General features: G+C 43.2%; 1 protein-coding gene across 2 annotated transcripts; it reads left to right on the top strand.

Annotated features, from left to right (window-relative positions):
- The first annotated feature begins 1,622 nt into the window (after nucleotides 1–1,622).
- On the top strand, nucleotides 1,623–19,655 carry nt5c3a (5'-nucleotidase, cytosolic IIIA). 2 transcript variants are annotated; one of them, XM_082150818.1, is made up of 9 exons: nucleotides 1,623–1,892; nucleotides 14,934–15,032; nucleotides 15,131–15,200; nucleotides 15,626–15,672; nucleotides 15,766–15,851; nucleotides 16,376–16,465; nucleotides 17,034–17,196; nucleotides 18,574–18,774; nucleotides 19,017–19,655. In XM_082150818.1, the coding sequence occupies exons 1-9, from the start codon at nucleotides 1,755–1,757 to the stop codon at nucleotides 19,116–19,118; spliced, it is 996 nt and encodes a 331-aa protein (XP_082006944.1). In that variant the 5' UTR covers nucleotides 1,623–1,754; the 3' UTR covers nucleotides 19,119–19,655. The 2 variants fall into 2 exon arrangements, with proteins under 2 accessions (XP_082006944.1, XP_082006945.1); XM_082150819.1 differs by lacking the exon at nucleotides 1,623–1,892 and adding an exon at nucleotides 9,783–9,878.
- The last annotated feature ends 619 nt before the right edge of the window (nucleotides 19,656–20,274 follow it).

Raw genomic sequence — 20,274 nt, 5'->3', positions numbered from 1 at the left:
AAAAAAAAACCTTGGGAGAACCCAGGCTCAGTCGGGGGCCAGTTCTCCTCTGGCATTTATGAGCTAGAGGCCGGATTGTAGTTTGATCTGTGGGATTATATGAATGCCTGGCTGAAGAGATGCGACTTTAATCTAGTTTTGTCACACGAGTGTTGATCTATATGTTTAGCGTCTGGTGTCGGTGCAGTAATGCAGATGTGTGCGATATCATGAGTTATGGAAGCTTGTTTCCGCCACTGAATAAAAAATACAAAAAGGTTTTGGGACTTTTTATCTCACAATTCTGACTTTTCACCTCAGAATTACATGTTTATATCTCGCATTTGTGACTTTATATCACGTAATTCTGATTTGTGAGAAAGAAAGAATTGTGAGATCAAAAGTTGCAATTACCTTTTTTAAATGATTCTGTGGCAGAAACAAGCTTCCATCTTTATAAAATGTGTAACAATGCTTTATATTTTGATGCTTATATTGTGTTTATTAAATGGTTGGATGCTATGAGTTTAATTTATAAAAAATAAATCAAGTTATCTAACTTAATTAAGTTTCTCATCCTAATTAGGAGAAAAATTGGAAAATGAATTTTACTTTTACTGTGGGGAAAAAAAGCAAACATTGACTACAACACAATCAGTTATTAATATTTTATTGGTTCTCATAAAACAAATTTTTGAATGACGGTCTGGACAAAAATAATGTTGCACAATTTACTTACTTTATTATCATCCACGTTGTGGAAATTGTCCCTGGCTTCACAGTGCATATCCATCTCCACATAAATACACAAGAAAATCAGTCACTAACATTAAAAATATTCACAGCACTGACACAAAGGATCACTGGTAAACTTTCCTTGTCGCTGGTGGCTGCCTATAGCGTCTCCCTGATGACAACATGTTGTTATGTTTCATTGCGTTATTACCACAAATAAAACAATCGCCTTAACATCTTTAACTCGGTTGTAATAATATTTTAATAAAGCGGCCACTGCTCATGCTGAAGGAGACGCCCCCTGCTGGTCACTGTGCGCACTGCAGTGTGTGTGCTCATGCTGAAGGAGACGCCCCCTGCTGGTCACTGTGCGCACTGCAGTGTGTGTGTGCTCATGCTGAAGGAGACGCCCCCTGCTGGTCACTGTGCGCACTGCAGTGTGTGTGCTCATGCTGAAGGAGACGCCCCCTGCTGGTCACTGTGCGCACTGCAGTGTGTGTGCTCATGCTGAAGGAGACGCCCCCTGCTGGTCACTGTGCGCACTGCAGTGTGTGTGCTCATGCTGAAGGAGACGCCCCCTGCTGGTCACTGTGCGCACTGCAGTGTGTGTGCTCATGCTGAAGGAGACGCCCCCTGCTGGTCACTGTGCGCACTGCAGTGTGTGTGCTCATGCTGAAGGAGACGCCCCCTGCTGGTCACTGTGCGCACTGCAGTGTGTGTGCTCATGCTGAAGGAGACGCCCCCTGCTGGTCACTGTGCGCACTGCAGTGTGTGTGCTCATGCTGAAGGAGACGCCTCCTGCTGGTCACTGTGCGCACTGCAGTGTGTGTGCTCATGCTGAAGGAGACGCCCCCTGCTGGTCACTGTGCGCACTGAAGTGTGTGTGTGACGGTTATGTAGTGTGTGCTCTGGTTGCATACTTCACATGTGGACGACTGTATAGTGCGTCATCCGGGTCTCAGTGCATGCCGACAGCTCACACACACCACAGCCCGTGCACGCAGTGTGTGTGCGACGAGCTTCTCTAACCGGAGAGAGAGATGGACAGGAGTGCGGTGGTGAAAGTCGGCGCGGTGGCGAGCGCTACGGTGTGCGCGCTCTTCGGAGGAGTCGTGCTCGCGCAGTACATGCTCAGCAAAAAGCAGAGAGCAGGGAAGAAGACCAAGATCATAGAAATGGTGAGCATATAGATATATATCTACTAGCTGTGTAATGGCTTTCACACCGCGGGAGCGAGCGGCGCGTAACACCAGGCTGACACGACCCGGAAGTTGACATCTGTCTGTCGCTGAATGTAAATGTATGGGATGATGATGATGATGATGATGATGATGAAGATGATGATGATGATGGTGGTCGCGTGAAGCTTCTGCCATCATCAGGGGTCCCGCGCGCGCCTCTGACGTCACGGTCAGCGCAGATGAGATAGAGGTCATACAGCACTGGATCTCCACAGTCTCAGTAAACACACAGTTATAGTGTCACTTGCAGTCGAACAACCCTCGTGTTCGCCTCTCTAATATTTCTCTTCGCAGATGCACAGAACATGCTTTTTATAGGTTATTGCCTCATCTAAGCAGGCGTGTGTAAACTTCAAATTGAAACTTATTTGAAAGTTGTCAAAAAAGACACAATGTTGAAGACTGTGTGAACTACAGTCCCATGAGGCATTGCGAATGACATAATCAAAATAAAAACAGTGGATAAATATAAAACTGTTGATTTAAAGGTACAGTATGTAAGTTTTCACCGCCAGAGGTCGCATTTTCTAACCAATAGCAAAGACAGCTTGATGATGCTGTGAAGGAGAGTGTGTGTTAGGGGTGTGAACCGACACTGGTCTCACTGTTCGGCTCGATTACGGTTATCATGTCATCGATTCAGTTCAACTCAATATCACGATGCACCGCATCCTCAATTTCCAATTTTACTTCAAAAAGCCTCTTTTTGTTTTGTGTCAGCATTAAATATGATACTAATAAGTAGCTCTGCAAAAAACAATCCTAATTCTTGACCTAAAGGGTTAGTTCACCCAAAAAGAAGATATTTCTGTCCATTTAAAGGAGTCATTCACTTCAGAATTAAACTTTCCTGATAATTCACTCTCCTCCACGTCATCCAAGATGTCTTTCTTTTAGGGATGCACCGATGCATCGGCTGAACATCGGTAACGGCCGATATTTGCCTCGTTAACTGCCATCGGCCATCGGGAAATAAAAATGACATTCGCCGATGTCACATGGGCGTCAGTTTGGTTTGATATGCTGGGGACAGAGAGGCATTCGGAAGTGCATTTTCAGAAGTGCTGGGTACAATGACGCATTTATTTATTTATTTTCTATGAGAACTCCTTTTCTCGAGAAAAGAACGACCATGGTGTGTAGCAGAAGAAGCGGCGGAGTATGCACGATCCGCGAGTGCTGAAGACGTTCTGCACGGCTTTGATGGGTGCGCAGGAGGACACAAATGGGCGGCGACTGCTTCTTCCAGTGGCGGGAGCTTTTCCCTCAGCGCCGTCAACAGATAGAGCGTTAACTGTACACACCGCCGCCGACTTGAGCTGCAAAGAAACTCTGGCCTCCCTGTCAAGGACTCTTGTCAAAAAGTACGGGGAAGCTTGACCGCTCTGAATAGTGAGTGAGAGCGCGCGCGCGCGTCGGGGCTCTCTCTCTCTCTCTCTCTCTCTCTCTCTCTCTCTCGCAGAAGAGCGCGTGCGCGCTTAAAATTTTATATTTTGGTATGAACATTCACCCGTGTTTTTTCCCTCATAAATGCGAACACGAAAAATAAAATGAATGTTATAATGTTTTTTTTGTTGGGTCAGACAATGATTACCAAATTTCTCTCTCATATTGCTCTTCATAACAACTGAAAAAGAACTTATAAATAAGGTTATATCTGTCAACCAGAAAGTGACATTAAAGGTTTTTTTTGTTTCATAAATTGGTCTGATTGAATTTGTGCTCATTCTAGGATAGTGTGATCAAGAGCCGAAAGACTTGTATGTTTCCGTGGCACAAAAGAAGGAATAAATAACAAAAAGAAAAAACATCGGCATCGGCATCGGCCATCGGCCAAGTTGTTATGTTAAACATCGGTATCGGTATCGGCCCAGAATTTCCCAATCGGTGCATCCCTACTTTCTTTCTTCATTGGAAAAGAAATGAAGGTTTCTGAGGAAAACACTCCAGGATTGTTCTCCATATAGTGTCTTCAATGGGGTCCAACGGGTCGAAGGTCCAGATTGTATGACCTTTCACCCTGATTACGTAATGTGTGCCGCATCTCAGAGATAGTGCAAGACCAGCATTTGTGATTAAAAGTATATAAATGTTTATTTTGTTATAAATGTCGGCTGGTTTGTCTAAATAAGACTCTTATTCCTCGGCTGGATCGTGTCGAGACTTTGAAGCTGCACTGAAACTCACATCTGGACCTTCGACCCGTTGGACTCCATTGAAGTCACTATATGGAGAAACATCCTGGAGTGTTTTCCTCAGAAACCTTCATTTCTTTTCCACTGAAGAAAGAAACACATGAACATCTTGGATGACGTGGAGGAGAGTGAATTATCAGGAAAGTTTAATTCGGTTTAATTTAAGTTTAAAGTTTAATCTTAATTAAGTTTAATTATCCTTTAAACCCTGATCATAAAGACATTGGTAAACGTAATCCATAAGGATTTCTGAAGTGACACAATCGCTTTATTTAAAGATTTAAACAGTCAGTGTGTGACGATTGAAGTCTGACCTCACCGGTGGACTGTGTCTTATCAGAGACAGAGGGCCTTTCTCAATCTGTGTTCTTGTCTGTACTTGTGTTCTTGTTAAACGTCATCTTTTGTGGCCCAAGTACGGTCCCAATACACAAGTTTGCATTTTGGCAAGAACGGTTAAAAATCCCGGAAGTGTTCTTGACACGTCCATTTTACAGAGGAAGCATCGGTTGGTAACTTGTGTGAACTTGACGGCAGAAATATCCCAGCATTCATTTCGGCATTCGAGGAAGGAGAGTCAGGTTAATACAGTAAGTCGTTTTTCTACAATTGCGTACGCTATTCCATCACTAAATTCACTTCTGAGAACATTTGATGCGAGAAATCAACTGTGTAAATTTCAAATATTGGCATTTTTACGAAAATGTATGGCGAATCGAAAATGTGCTCAAACGTTTTCGGAAGTGAGAATCTCCATAAGCATTGCTTTATTGTTATGAATATACATTACATTGTAGTGTACAGTTGTAGAGTAATCCCTTGAGCTGAGGGTAGGCTTGGGCGATAAAGCCTGGTTGTTATCGTCAATAATTCTCGTTATGTTTGGGTAACGTTACTGCAGACGGCGTCTGTGCGGGGGTATTAGTGCGCAATACCAGCAAGAACACATCGTCTCAAACCGTCACCAGCGTTCTGTGCGCTCGTCACCAGCGTTCTGTGTGCTCGTCAGCAGCGTTCTGTGTGCTCGTCAGCAGCGTTCTGTGTGCTCGTCACCAGCGTTCTGTGTGCTCGTCAGCAGCGTTCTGTGTGCTCGTCACCAGCGTTCTGTGTGCTCGTCACCAGCGTTCTGTGTGCTCGTCACCAGCGTTCTGTGTGCTCGTCAGCAGCGTTCTGTGTGCTCGTCACCAGCGTTCTGTGTGCTCGTCACCAGCGTTCTGTGTGCTCGTCAGCAGCGTTCTGTGCGCTCGTCAGCAGCGTTCTGTGCGCTCGTCACCAGCGTTCTGTGCGCTCGTCACCAGCGTTCTGTGTGCTCGTCAGCAGCGTTCTGTGTGCTCGTCACCAGCGTTCTGTGCGCTCGTCACCAGCGTTCTGTGTGCTCGTCACCAGCGTTCTGTGTGCTCGTCACCAGCGTTCTGTGTGCTCGTCACCAGCGTTCTGTGTGCTCGTCAGCAGCGTTCTGTGTGCTCGTCACCAGCGTTCTGTGTGCTCGTCACCAGCGTTCTGTGTGCTCGTCAGCAGCGTTCTGTGCGCTCGTCAGCAGCGTTCTGTGCGCTCGTCAGCAGCGTTCTGTGTGCTCGTCAGCAGCGTTCTGTGTGCTCGTCACCAGCGTTCTGTGTGCTCGTCAGCAGCGTCCTGTGTGCTCGTCAGCAGCGTTCTGTGTGCTCGTCTCCAGCGTTCTGTGTGCTCGTCACCAGCGTTCTGTGTGCTCGTCAGCAGCGTTCTGTGTGCTCGTCAGCAGCGTTCTGTGTGCTCGTCACCAGCGTTCTGTGTGCTCGTCAGCAGCGTTCTGTGTGCTCGTCACCAGCGTTCTGTGTGCTCGTCACCAGCGTTCTGTGTGCTCGTGCTCGTCAGCAGCGTTCTGTGTGCTCGTCACCAGCGTTCTGTGTGCTCGTCACCAGCGTTCTGTGCGCTCGTCAGCAGCGTTCTGTGCGCTCGTCAGCAGCGTTCTGTGCGCTCGTCACCAGCGTTCTGTGTGCTCGTCAGCAGCGTTCTGTGTGCTCGTCACCAGCGTTCTGTGTGCTCGTCAGCAGCGTTCTGTGTGCTCGTCACCAGCGTTCTGTGTGCTCGTCACCAGCGTTCTGTGTGCTCGTCACCAGCGTTCTGTGTGCTCGTCACCAGCGTTCTGTGTGCTCGTCAGCAGCGTTCTGTGTGCTCGTCACCAGCGTTCTGTGTGCTCGTCACCAGCGTTCTGTGTGCTCGTCACCAGCGTTCTGTGTGCTCGTCAGCAGCGTTCTGTGTGCTCGTCTCCAGCGTTCTGTGTGCTCGTCAGCAGCGTTCTGTGTGCTCGTCACCAGCGTTCTGTGTGCTCGTCAGCAGCGTTCTGTGTGCTCGTCTCCAGCGTTCTGTGCGCTCGTCACCAGCGTTCTGTGCGCTCGTCTCCAGCGTTCTGTGTGCTCGTCAGCAGCGTTCTGTGTGCTCGTCACCAGCGTTCTGTGTGCTCGTCAGCAGCGTTCTGTGTGCTCGTCAGCAGCGTTCTGTGTGCTCGTCACCAGCGTTCTGTGTGCTCGTCAGCAGCGTTCTGTGTGCTCGTCAGCAGCGTTCTGTGTGCTCGTCACCAGCGTTCTGTGTGCTCGTCACCAGCGTTCTGTGTGCTCGTCACCAGCGTTCTGTGTGCTCGTCTCCAGCGTTCTGTGTGCTCGTCACCAGCGTTCTGTGTGCTCGTCAGCAGCGTTCTGTGCGCTCGTCACCAGCGTTCTGTGCGCTCGTCAGCAGCGTTCTGTGCGCTCGTCACCAGCGTTCTGTGCGCTCGTCAGCAGCGTTCTGTGTGCTCGTCAGCAGCGTTCTGTGTGCTCGTCAGCAGCGTTCTGTGTGCTCGTCAGCAGCGTTCTGTGTGCTCGTCAGCAGCGTTCTGTGTGCTCGTCAGCAGCGTTCTGTGTGCTCGTCACCAGCGTTCTGTGCGCTCGTCAGCAGCGTTCTGTGTGCTCGTCACCAGCGTTCTGTGTGCTCGTCAGCAGCGTTCTGTGTGCTCGTCACCAGCGTTCTGTGTGCTCGTCACCAGCGTTCTGTGTGCTCGTCAGCAGCGTTCTGTGTGCTCGTCACCAGCGTTCTGTGTGCTCGTCAGCAGCGTTCTGTGTGCTCGTCAGCAGCGTTCTGTGTGCTCGTCTCCAGCGTTCTGTGTGCTCGTCACCAGCGTTCTGTGTGCTCGTCACCAGCGTTCTGTGTGCTCGTCAGCAGCGTTCTGTGTGCTCGTCAGCAGCGTTCTGTGTGCTCGTCACCAGCGTTCTGTGCGCTCGTCAGCAGCGTTCTGTGTGCTCGTCACCAGCGTTCTGTGTGCTCGTCAGCAGCGTTCTGTGTGCTCGTCACCAGCGTTCTGTGTGCTCGTCACCAGCGTTCTGTGTGCTCGTCACCAGCGTTCTGTGTGCTCGTCAGCAGCGTTCTGTGTGCTCGTCTCCAGCGTTCTGTGTGCTCGTCACCAGCGTTCTGTGTGCTCGTCACCAGCGTTCTGTGTGCTCGTCAGCAGCGTTCTGTGTGCTCGTCTCCAGCGTTCTGTGTGCTCGTCACCAGCGTTCTGTGTGCTCGTCAGCAGCGTTCTGTGTGCTCGTCAGCAGCGTTCTGTGTGCTCGTCACCAGCGTTCTGTGTGCTCGTCACCAGCGTTCTGTGTGCTCGTCAGCAGCGTTCTGTGTGCTCGTCTCCAGCGTTCTGTGTGCTCGTCACCAGCGTTCTGTGCGCTCGTCACCAGCGTTCTGTGTGCTCGTCAGCAGCGTTCTGTGTGCTCGTCACCAGCGTTCTGTGTGCTCGTCACCAGCGTTCTGTGCGCTCGTCACCAGCGTTCTGTGTGCTCGTCACCAGCGTTCTGTGTGCTCGTCACCAGCGTTCTGTGCGCTCGTCACCAGCGTTCTGTGCGCTCGTCACCAGCGTTCTGTGCGCTCGTCACCAGCGTTCTGTGCGCTCGTCACCAGCGTTCTGTGCGCTCGTCACCAGCGTTCTGTGAGCTCGTCACCAGCGTTCTGTGAGCTCGTCAGCAGCGTTCTGTGCGCTCGTCACCAGCGTTCTGTGCGCTCGTCACCAGCGTTCTGTGAGCTCGTCACCAGCGTTCTGTGAGCTCGTCAGCAGCGTTCTGTGTGCTCGTCAGCAGCGTTCTGTGTGCTCGTCAGCAGCGTTCTGTGTGCTCGTCACCAGCGTTCTGTGTGCTCGTCAGCAGCGTTCTGTGTGCTCGTCACCAGCGTTCTGTGTGCTCGTCACCAGCGTTCTGTGTGCTCGTCACCAGCGTTCTGTGTGCTCGTCAGCAGCGTTCTGTGTGCTCGTCACCAGCGTTCTGTGTGCTCGTCAGCAGCGTCCTGTGCGCTCGTCAGCAGCGTTCTGTGTGCTCGTCACCTTGTGAGTTCATTCTTCCAAGAACAACTAGCAAGAGCGTTCTCCCCAAGAACACAAGTCCGTTCTTTGCATTCTTGGTTTTGAGAAATACCCAGACTCTCCAATACATGAACTATAAGGAATCTATAATCCGCTGTATGTGTGCAGTCAGTGCGGCTCATGATGTCAGAGATATGATAGGAGCGCAGTCGAACCCTGAGCTATTGAGCCGCACTATCAGACTCTGCCTCAGGCCTGAGGTCAGCACACACTATCAGACACAATCTTCTGCTAATCAGAGGTGAATGATGACGTATCTTGAGCTTCACCGGTGTGTGTTTAGTGTAGTTATGCATGCTTTAACATGTTGATAATGTGTTGCTGGAGGCAAGCGTCACACTCGCTAGACTCTGGCGTTCGGGACATGACGGAGGATTCACTGAAGTTTACCATTTGCACGTCTTTTTATTTTTATACGGATTATATCGCTTTAACGCAAAATGTCCGTCTTCGTGAGTATCCTCTAAACACAGCCGTCTTTAATAAGCATAAACACACGTGACGGTGTAATGAGCACAGGATCCGTACACTAGCTCTTACAGTGACGGCAGCCGTATGTGTCTGGCATTAGTCGTTTAGTCAGGACTAAAATACTACCCAGTGTTATTTTACTTTTGATTACTTTATTCAGTTTCTGAGGGTCTATTTCTGAATACTAGTGTCAGACCTATTCAAAACCCTTTCTCTTTATTTCTCTTTATTTGCATTTGTATTCTGTTGTATTTGTTTGTGCTACTTCTTTCAATTTAATTTAAAAGCTTTCTTGTGTTGTGTAAAGTCTTAACAATATTACCCCACTGTAAAAATGCAACGAGCGCAAACATTGTCCTTGTTACAGTGTAATTATATATTTAAGTGCTGAGTAATATTAATCAACTACATGTACTTACTATAGGGTTAGGGTAGGGTTAGGGTTTGGTTGAGGGTTAGTTGCATGTAATTATGCATAATTTACTGTTATTACTATGGTAAGTACATGAACAGATGCAACAAGGACACTGTAAAATAAAGTGTTACCTAATTTTTATTATTTTTTACAAAACGAAATTCCGGCCCTGTTGAAGTGTGTGTGTGTGTGTGTGTGTGTGTGTGTGTGTGTGTGTGTGTGTGTGTGTGTGTGTGTGTGTGTGTGTGTGTGTGTGTGTGTGTGTGTGTGTGTGTGTGTGTGTGTGTGTGTGTGTGTGTGTGTGTGTGTGTGTGTGTGTGTGTGTGTGTGTCTTTAAGAAGGGTGTTTGTGTCATGTGACTCCCTGTGGGGGTTTAGATTATGGGGTGTAGTCAGCTTTAAGGGAACGCCCCCTGTGTGTCAGGGCAATATAAGTGTGTGTCACACTAGAAACGCTTTCTTCTGTTTGACACGACGCCGGAGGACGAGGTATGTGTTTACACACCAGTTATCACGGGTTTACACACCAGTTATCACGGGTTTACACACCAGTTATCACGGGTTTACTCGCACTACATGTTTACGATGCCAACATTATATGACATGAGATAAATCATACTGGTGTTTTTGCAGTTGCATGTGAGCAGAAGTGCGTTACTGACATGTGTTGTGTGCGTCGCTTGCTGGAGCACTCTCATGATTTATGATTAATAAATTCTCATCTGGTAGATTTAAGATTAAGTTAGTTCCAGAAGCGCTCGATCTGTGAAGACTTGATCTGTTTACCGTGTGTGTGTGTGTGTGTGTGTGTGTGTGTGTTGAGGGTGGGGTGAGATCAGAGGTATGTTGTTGTTCACTGTATTTTTGGAATAGAGACTCGAACTTCACCGTGACGAATGACATGTCAACACTGTCCGGATTACAGTATAACCCTTATCTGTTTACCAGCTCACTGACACCAGTCTGGGTTATTATCGGCAACTGGAACTATTAAACACATGGAACACTTTACATTAGTTAGCATGAACTAATGCCGCGTTCCAGGCAACCTGTAAGTTAACCTGTGTTTTTCCAACCTTATACCCGTGAAAGTGCACTGGAACGGCAGTCAAACCCGTGACGTACTAGATCGATGTACTCCCAGTTACGAGCTCTGACGTCACATAGCCCGCGAAACCGTACAAAACATATGGCAAGCCCTTTTAACATTTAAAAGCTAAGTTTGACTATCCGGAATTAACATTGTAGATATCAGCAATGTCTTTCTGACTAGTCGTAATTACATTTTGGATAGTTGGAATTGTCATTCAAGATATCTGTAACGTAATTGTGACTTGTCGAAACGACAGATAGAGATATCTGTAATTCAGTTTTGACCTGGCAGAATGAAAGTTAAAGATATCTCAAACGTCATTATGACTAGTGCAAATTATTGTGCATGACGTTGCTCTATTTTAGATATCCATAAATAAGTAATTTCCCCTCCCCGCCATAAACAAAGAAGAAGTGGGTTCATTTCCTTATTTCTATGAATGTAATTGAAAAAAAAAACACACCACAAAATGTGTTTTATATACAAATAAAAAAAAATTATATAGCCTACAATATTTAATATACAAAAAATTAAATAAAAAAATGTTGCAATGCTATGTTTATGATCATGCTTAAAATTACGTAGGTTATTGTTGACGTAAGATTTATGCGTGAAAGAGATTCACACTAATTCACTTTAATAAAGATGCTGACATGCATGCTACTCTTGCCATGGAAGTACAATAACTAGGGTTGGGTATCGTTTGAATTTGAACGATTCCGATTCCGATTCCTTGTTTCGATTCCGGTTCCTAACGATTCTCGATTCCGATTCTTTTAAGAGGCAGGGTCAAAAAAGTTTAGATCAATTTTAATTCTATGAACTTTTTACTTTTTATGAAATTTACTATGAATTTCTCACAGGGCTGTTTTCAACAACAATATAAATATCAAATCTATTTTAAACAACTTTTTTAGGACATTTTAAATGAGCTAGCTAACCAACCGTCTTTCTGAAGGAAATAGTCTGACCTTCTCCATCAATTGAAATATAAAAAAATTTGCATCACAATAAGTGTATTGTATTGTATGTGATTGTCACTAGCATTTTAGTAACTAAACTGAATTTTATTAGGTTTAGTGACAACATGTTACAATGTTTACATGGTACAATTTCTGGTAAGCTACGCTTTTTTATTATTTCATTTCAATTCAGTTATTGTGATTTGATTTAATATTGACTCATTTGGATAAATATTAGGTACTCAAGATAGGCGTTAATTTTTCTCAAGAAAAAAACAACTCACCTAATGCTGTAAACATACAGAGAGCCCTATCAGCTGGCAGTATTATTTAAGGTTTTAAATTAAATATAATGCGTTTTATAAATTATAATAACAACTTTATTTAATGATATAAGTACAAATATAATAAATATGTCATATAGTACACATATTTAGCAAAATTTACATTTACATTTACATTTATTCATTTAGCTGACGCTTTTATCCGAAGCGACTTACAATTGCTATATATGTCAGAGGTCGCACGCCTCTGGAGCAACTAGGGGTTAAGTGTCTTGCTCAGGGACACATTGGTGTCTCACAGTGGATTCGAACCCGGGTCTCTCACACCAAAGGCATGTGTCTTATCCATTGCGCCACTACCACCCCTCCTCTCTCAAAATACTCTCTATAGCTCTTTTTTTCTTGCCAACTATGTGCTATAGCCTATATTGTTCATTAAATGGCTTTCCTGAGGTAAATATGACATAATTGTTCTCCAGCTATGTTATTGACCTCTTCACGCTGATAAAAAACACTGATTGATCGATATTATGTATGAGGAATATACATTTAGGTAAGTTGTAGCCTACTGTATATTTCAACAGTTTCGTGTTTTTTTACTATTAGCTGCTAGTAGGGATCTGTCACGTCACATTTACAAGCGCCAAAACGGTATTTATTGTTTGAATTTCGTAATAAAATTGACAGAATCTGAGAGCTGAGATTTTTTTGTAGCCTATATCATAAAGTAACTGCTCTGTCTAGTCTGTCGGTCTCCGTGTCCTCATTGCTTCGCGATTTTATTGTGCGTGAGAAAATGGATGTGTGGTGTGAGAGCGTGTGAAAAGTCTCAATTGCGTGTCTCACGGTAAATGCGTGAGAGTTGGCAGCTCTGCATGTGTAAATGTGTTTTCATGAATATTTTTTTTTTTTTACGTTCGCCGGCATCGCGCGCAGTTTTCAAACGGACGAGCAGAGGACGAGAGAATAGGGTTGCAACTTGCAAGATACCGAAGAATAAGAAAACATCATATAAGTACGTTTTTAAGGTTTAACGTCAGGGTTGTTTGCTCTGAATAAATTGTATGAGATGCTGTGTGAGTTAATAAGGCAACTCACACAGCGTCTCATAAAATGTGTCGGATCGCAGTTTAGCATAAATATACGCTTACACCTGTGCTAGTACACGCATTTACCATGCCGTGTGTACGTTACAAATGTTTAACTAAAGTGTCAGTGAGTAAACATTTGGCAGTTTGAAATCGATTATGTAGTTACTTCAGTTCAGAATAGGGCTAGAAATGACTTAGACAGCGGTTCTTCTTCCGGTCGGCGGACTGTGAATCGAAACTAGGAATCGAAATTTAAACTTTTGAACGATTCCGGGAAAATCGCAAAGCTAGTCCCGGTTCCACTCGATACTCGATACTCGATACCCAAGCCTAACAATAACATTAACTTCCTTAGATGAGAAAAAAAGTTCTTAGTTCAGATTAGTTCTTATTTTTTATTTTATTTTTTCAGTTTGAAACAGTATAACAGTATTAAAAAGACGATTAAAAACTCTTGCTGCTGAGACATGGTGCTAATCAGTGCTAATTACAAGTTAACAGTTAACAGGTGCTATGTGATTTGATGATTTGAACAACAGGCTCTTCTCCCGCCTAAAGTGTGATGCGGGCCTAATTTGCATACAGATATCTGCAACCTCATTTGGCCTAGTCAAAACTCTCATTCAAGATATCTGTAATTACATTTTGACTAGGCAGAATGAAAGTTACAGATATCTCAAATTTCAGATATCTCGAATCAAAATTCATTTCAAGATATCTATAACTTGATAATAGATATCTACAATTAAATTATGACTACCCCTAACTCCAGTTACAGATATCTACAACATCATTTCGCCTAGTCAAAACTTAATTTAAGATATCTGAAAAGGAACATGTAGATATCTTGAATTGAGGTGAATTAAAGATATCTTGAACTGGAGTTATGACTATAGTCAGAATCAAATTCAAGATATCTCAAACTAGAATTACAGATATCCGTAATTCACATAGTGGATATCTCTGCATCTGAATTGTAGATATCTGTAATGATAAACCCCATACAAATGAATGGCAAAAGTGACGTCATTTGTCCTAGGAAGAATGTCTTTGTGGATATCTGAAATGTTCTTTTTGACAAGGCAAAACTGAATTACAGATATCTGCAACACATATCCAGTCTAGCTGTTAAATGTTAAAATGGCTTGCCGTACAAAACAACAATGGCGGCCCCTACGGATGCAGTGTTTCTGCAGGCGGGACACGGTGAGGATACACTTTAGGACAATTGTGCTCTAGGACAATTTAGGACAATTAACTTGACGTTGCAGTCAAATTAATAATAATATAATAATCATGATAATACTACACACACGATTATGTATTACAATGTTATGTGTCTGAAATAATAAGTATGTTGTGAAAGTGTATTGCCGCATGGAAATGTTAAGGTGACGTAAACCTGAGCTTGACAGCGTTGATGATCATGCTTATGAAGAAAATTAAAATGTGTCTGGCCTGGAACGGCTCAAAACCCTGCCTGGAATAAGTTATTAAAATCAAAGTTTGTATTTGTTAACATTAGTTAATGCAAACATGAACACACAATAAACAGCTTTATTTTTATTTACTAACATTAACAAAGATGAATAAATACTGTACCATTGCTCATGGTTAGTCAAACTAATGAACCTTATTGTAAAGTGTTACCGAAAACATGAATGTTTATTGAAATAAAGCTGAGATAAAAATATATATAAATATTAGTTTAAAAACTTTACCTAAACCAAAAATAGAAATGTTTGTTGAGGCACTAAAATTATTAACTGTAAATAAATAAAAAGCACACGGAATTACTAAAAATGGAACTAAGAATTACATGAAAGCTAAAAAAATATATCACAACATTAATAACACTTCTCTAATATCTAATATTTATATTGCAGCCAAAGCATGAAGCCAGTAAATATGATACAAAGTGTTTTAGAAATATTAGAATGCATTTAAATAGTGAATTTTGACTGAGTTATTGCAGAAGTGCATCTGAAGGCTGTTTACCTGTGATATATCACAGTCCTCTGAGGCTCCTCCCTCTCTGCGGTGACGTCATCAGAAAGGGGCGGGGCCACCCAATGGCTTGGTCTCATTGGTTGTGTGTGTGTGTGTGTGTGCAGATGCCTGAGTTCGAGAAGAGCACGGTTCACATCCGAGACCCGGAGCGAGTGGAGCAGATCATCTGTAGTCTCATTAAAGGTGGAGCGTCTAAACTGCAGGTACAGGAACACACACACACACACACACACACACACACACACACACACACACACACACACCTGCATGACAGATCGGTGACTCTCCTTCTGTTCCTCAGATCATCACAGACTTTGATATGACGTTAAGCAGGTTTGCTGTCAATGGAAAGCGTTGCCCAACATGTCATAGTGAGTAAAACAGTGAACTCGTCAACTATACGTCAACATCTTTCTTGGACAAATAAAGAATGTATTTCATAGAAATGAAAAAAATACATTTATGAATGTAAGATTTCACATGGAATAGTAATATAAGAATTTAAAGGGTCTGTTTTCACCAAAGTATGCAGACATTTGTGGATGAAGCACTTCTTTCAATCTTAGAAAAGTCAAAAGAATAAATACAAAGTGGAGAATTGTTTATAAATCAATTAAAAAGTTGAAATATTGTCCTTAAACGGTGCAAGTTTATCATTAACATTATTTGACTGAATTTATTCCAGAAACCTGTTTAAAGAATAACCCTGTCTGTGAGAATACACATGTTGATGACACTGAATAGCCGGATATATAAGTGTGTGAGGTGCAGTGATCTGTGTGTGTTGCTTTCACAGATATCATTGATAACTGCAAGCTGGTGACAGATGATTGTAGGAAGAAGGTATGCAAGATGAAGACCCTTTTCTCTTCTATCACGTGAGCGTTTGAAGTGTGTGAAAGTATATTTACATGATAGTGATGTGATGTTTTCCAGCTGCTCCAGCTGAAGGAGACGTATTACCCTATAGAGATAGACCCTCATCTGACCATGGAGGAGAAATATCCGTTTATGGTGGAGTGGTGAGTTATTACACGCCAGAATAACCTTTCACAATGCTTACAGATGCTTATTAATCATGAAGAAGCTCCAGCTCTTCTCTATATCAGTGTCTGTGTTCCTGAACTCCTGAAACGCCTCCATTGTAGTCTTGAGTTTCTTCCGGGAACGAACACCTCACGATATTCCTCATTATAATAATTTATGCGCAGAATAAAGGGGCGGGGCCTGGTTGAGTTAGTTAGTAGTGTGTTAAACTGGCGGTTATGGTAAGGGGCGGGACATTTCCCAAACACACTCGAAGCGCTCGACCAATCACAACACACTGCTCCAGCCGACCAATCAGAGCACAGTGTGCTTTTCAGAAGGAGGGGCTTCATAGAGACAGGAAGTAAACAGAGCGTTACTGACAGACTGGGAAGAGAGGAGCCGCAACAATGGAGAATATGAGGAGAGTAATCAACATTCAAGCAGGAAAACCAGTTCTAGTAGAGCCTGAAACATCATCAAGACTCTGTAATTAATTAAAGTGGTCTTTTTTCCTCAGGTATTTTAAGTCTCACACGTTATTGGTAGAACAGAGATTGGAGAAGGACAAACTCCCAGAGGTCGTGAGAGAGTCGGACGTCTGTCTAAGGTACACACACATCATCTCGCTGACATCATGATGGTTTCACAAGCTTTACTCCCACTTTATACTTATACTAGGTGTCTAACTTATATACTTGCATCAAAACAAGTTAGGTACAATGCACTTATTGTGCTGATGTTGTTTTGTAAAACTCTTGTGCTGATATTGATGTGGATAAGGGTAAGGTTACCCAGACAGCAACATAGTGTCGGCCCAGATCCGATTTCTTCAGCTGGAAATAATGAGTAACCATATGTTTTATGAAATGCAAAGGAGTGAATAGTTCGATATTATGCTTAGAATTGTAGTGAAGTAAAAGTAAACATTTCCCAAATTAAAATGTACAGAATCACTACTGTCCACCGCCGCTCGTCCTTGCTCACTGAGTCCCAAATGTTCATATGCGCTTTTTCATATTTGTCATTGCAAATTTGCGAAAGATGCAGAAAATCGAACCCGATCCGAATGTTTGCAGCAGTGTGTAAACGGGATTGACACAACGTGAGGTTGTATTTATGTTTTAATGTGGGAAAATTTCAGATTAACATTTCGGACTTCTGCATGTGTTTGACAGGGACGGGTATGAGCAGTTCTTCGACCGGCTGCTCCAGCACAGCGTTCCCGTCTTCATCTTCTCCGCGGGTCTGGGAGACGTTCTGGAGGAAATCATCCGACAAGCCGGCGTCTACCACAACAACGTCAAAGTCGTGTCCAACTTCATGGAGTTTGATGAGAACGTTAGTCTCGGGGCCTTTATTAATATCCCGAGTTCAGATCAATATCCCGAGTTCAGATTAATATCCCGAGTTCAGATTAATATCCCGAGTTCAGATTAATACCCCGGGATCAGATTAATATCCTGGGTTCAGATTAATATCCTGAGTTCAGATTAATATCCCGAGTTCAGATTAATATCCTGAGTTCAGATTAATATCTCGAGTTCAGATTAATATCCCGGGTTCAGATTAATACCCCGGGATCAGATTAATACCCCGGGATCAGATTAATACCCCGGGATCAGATTAATATCCTGAGTTCAGATTAATATCCCGAGTTCAGATTAATATCCCGGGTTCAGATTAATACCCTGAGTTTAGATTAATACCCCGGGATCAGATTAATATCCTGAGTTCAGATTAATACCCCGGGATCAGATTAATATCCTGGGTTCAGATTAATATCCTGGGTTCAGATTAATATCCTGAGTTGAGATTAATATCCTGGGTTCAGATTAATATCCTGAGTTGAGATTAATATCCTGGGTTCAGATTAATATCCCGGGTTCAGATTAATACCCCGGGATCAGATTAATATCCTGAGTTTAGATTAATACCCCGGGATCAGATAAATATCCTGGGTTCAGATTAATATCCTGGGTTCAGATTAATATCCTGGGTTCAGATTAATATCCTGAGTTCAGATTAATATCCTGGGTTCAGATTAATATCCTGGGTTCAGATTAATATCCCAGGTTCAGATTAATATCCCGGGTTCAGATTAATATCCTGGGTTCAGATTAATATCCTGAGTTCAGATTAATATCCTGGGATCAGATTAATATCCCGGGATCAGATTAATATCCTGGGTTCAGATTAATATCCTGGGTTCAGATTAATATCCCTGGTTCAGATTAATATCCTGGGTTCAGATTAATATCCTGAGTTCAGATTAATACCCCGGGATCAGATAAATATCCTGGGTTCAGATTAATATCCCGGGTTCAGATTAATATCCTGGGTTCAGATTAATATTCCGGGTTCAGATTAATATCCTGGGTGTAGGATATTAATCTGGGATCAGATTAATAACCTGAGTTCAGATTAATATCCCGTGTTCAGATTAATATCCTGAGTTGAGATTAATATCCTGGGTTCAGATTAATATCCTGGGTTCAGATTAATATCCCGGGTTCAGATTAATACCCCGGGATCAGATTAATATCCTGAGTTCAGATTAATATCCCGGGTTCAGATTAATATCCCGGGTTCAGATTAATATCACGGGTTCAGATTAATATCCTGGGTTCAGATTAATATCCCGGGTTCAGATTAATACCCTGGTTCAGATTATCTGTGATGATCGTGTGGTGATCGGGATCTTCTGTTGTCCTGCAGGGGCTTCTGAAAGGCTTTAAAGGAGAGCTGATCCATGTTTACAACAAGCACGACGGTGCCCTGAGGAACACCGAGTATTTCAAACAGCTGAAGGAGATCGGGAACATTATCCTGCTGGGAGACTCGCTCGGGGATCTCAACATGGCGGATGGCGTTCCCAACGTGGAGAACATCCTCAAGATCGGCTTTCTTAATGATAAGGTGTGTACGATTCCTTTAGGATTCACATTTTTTTCCTTTAGGATTCAATAACTTTATTCTAGAGCTGCTGTAAAGCCTAAACAATCTCTGTTACTGTAATATTTCCTATTATCACTGTAAAGCTGCTTTGAAACTATCAGTATTGGTAAAGCGCTGTATAAATGAAGGTGTCTTGACTTGATTTGACTGTTGTTTGCTCAGGTGATTTCACTGATTGATGAGGATCATGTTGTGTTTCACAGGTAGAGGATCGGCTGGAAAAGTTCATGGACTCTTATGATATTGTCCTGGTGAGGGATGAAACACTTGAAGTGCCTAATTCCATACTTCAGAAGATCTTGTAATGGACAAAAGACTCCATTTCCAGGATTCCTGGATAATTCCCACGCTGAGGCCGGCCTTCATCTGTCCTCACAAGCCATACACGCGACCTTTGACCTTTTTAAAGCTCTGCCCTCTCATCATGATGAACTATTTTAATAAACGCATCTGGGTTCTAAACATGTATCTAAAGAAATATACATCACATCATTTGCATATTGGTAAAATTATTATTTGTAGTATTTTTGATATGGAATTATGTGTTTGCAATAAAAGTTGGGACTGAACAACAAAGCCCGACTGACGCATCAAACTCATGATCATTCTGAAAATGATGTGCACTTTTAAAGTCTGTTACAGTTCTCATGGAACTATGTATTTCATGTCAGTATGAACAGATCAAAATTAAAGCAATGCTATAAATTGCTTCCAAAGCCATGATGTTTCATGTATTGTGTGTGAGAATGTTTTAGCATAAATTATCCAAGTTTCGGTGTTAAAATGTGCACAGCCTCCTGATCACCTGTGAGGTATAGGCAATAAAGGCATTTTTCTCCTGAGTGTTTGAATCTATTAGATAACGCATGAGTGAACGAGAAAGATTTATGCAGAGTTGGCAATAACTGAAGGTGATTGTTTAAAGTTTGGGAAAAGCTTGATTTTAGGCTTTTGAAGTGTGCCATCAAAATGGCCGATTCTTATTTTAGGGAATATCGCAGTGTTTATTATAAATGATTCATCAGTGCACATCATTATTGTGTTAATAATCTTGAATTAGAATAACCTCCTCTTGCAGCATCTCTTCTCTGATGAGGGCGGGGCAACCTGTCACTCACATGAGATCAGCTTATAGCAAACCACAACCATCCAATCAATTCCCCACAGACTCAATCAAGCCCCGCCCACATTTGTTATAGTTCAAATAGAGTTTCACTCAGAAATACAGCAAAATAGAGAAGGAAATAAAGCTCATTCTGATTCTGAAATATCAGTGCAATTTCCGTTTCATGCCTTAAACTGTAACCAACTGTATGCAAATAAAGGGTGTAAGTTTTGACAGTTGAAAGTAAATCATAAGAATATTCCTCTCATTAGAGTATTCATCGACTGTTGGGTTAGTGTGAGAATAAGCACAAAACATCGGTGGCTCTCGTTCAAATATTTTCACAGCAGCAAATG

Source organism: Leuciscus leuciscus, assembly GCF_965113295.1.
Source record: "Leuciscus leuciscus genome assembly, chromosome: 20".
NCBI classification, from domain to species: Eukaryota; Metazoa; Chordata; class Actinopteri; order Cypriniformes; family Leuciscidae; genus Leuciscus; species Leuciscus leuciscus.
Note: the sequence above shows the minus strand (reverse complement) of the source record. Positions and strands in the feature narration are given on the sequence as shown.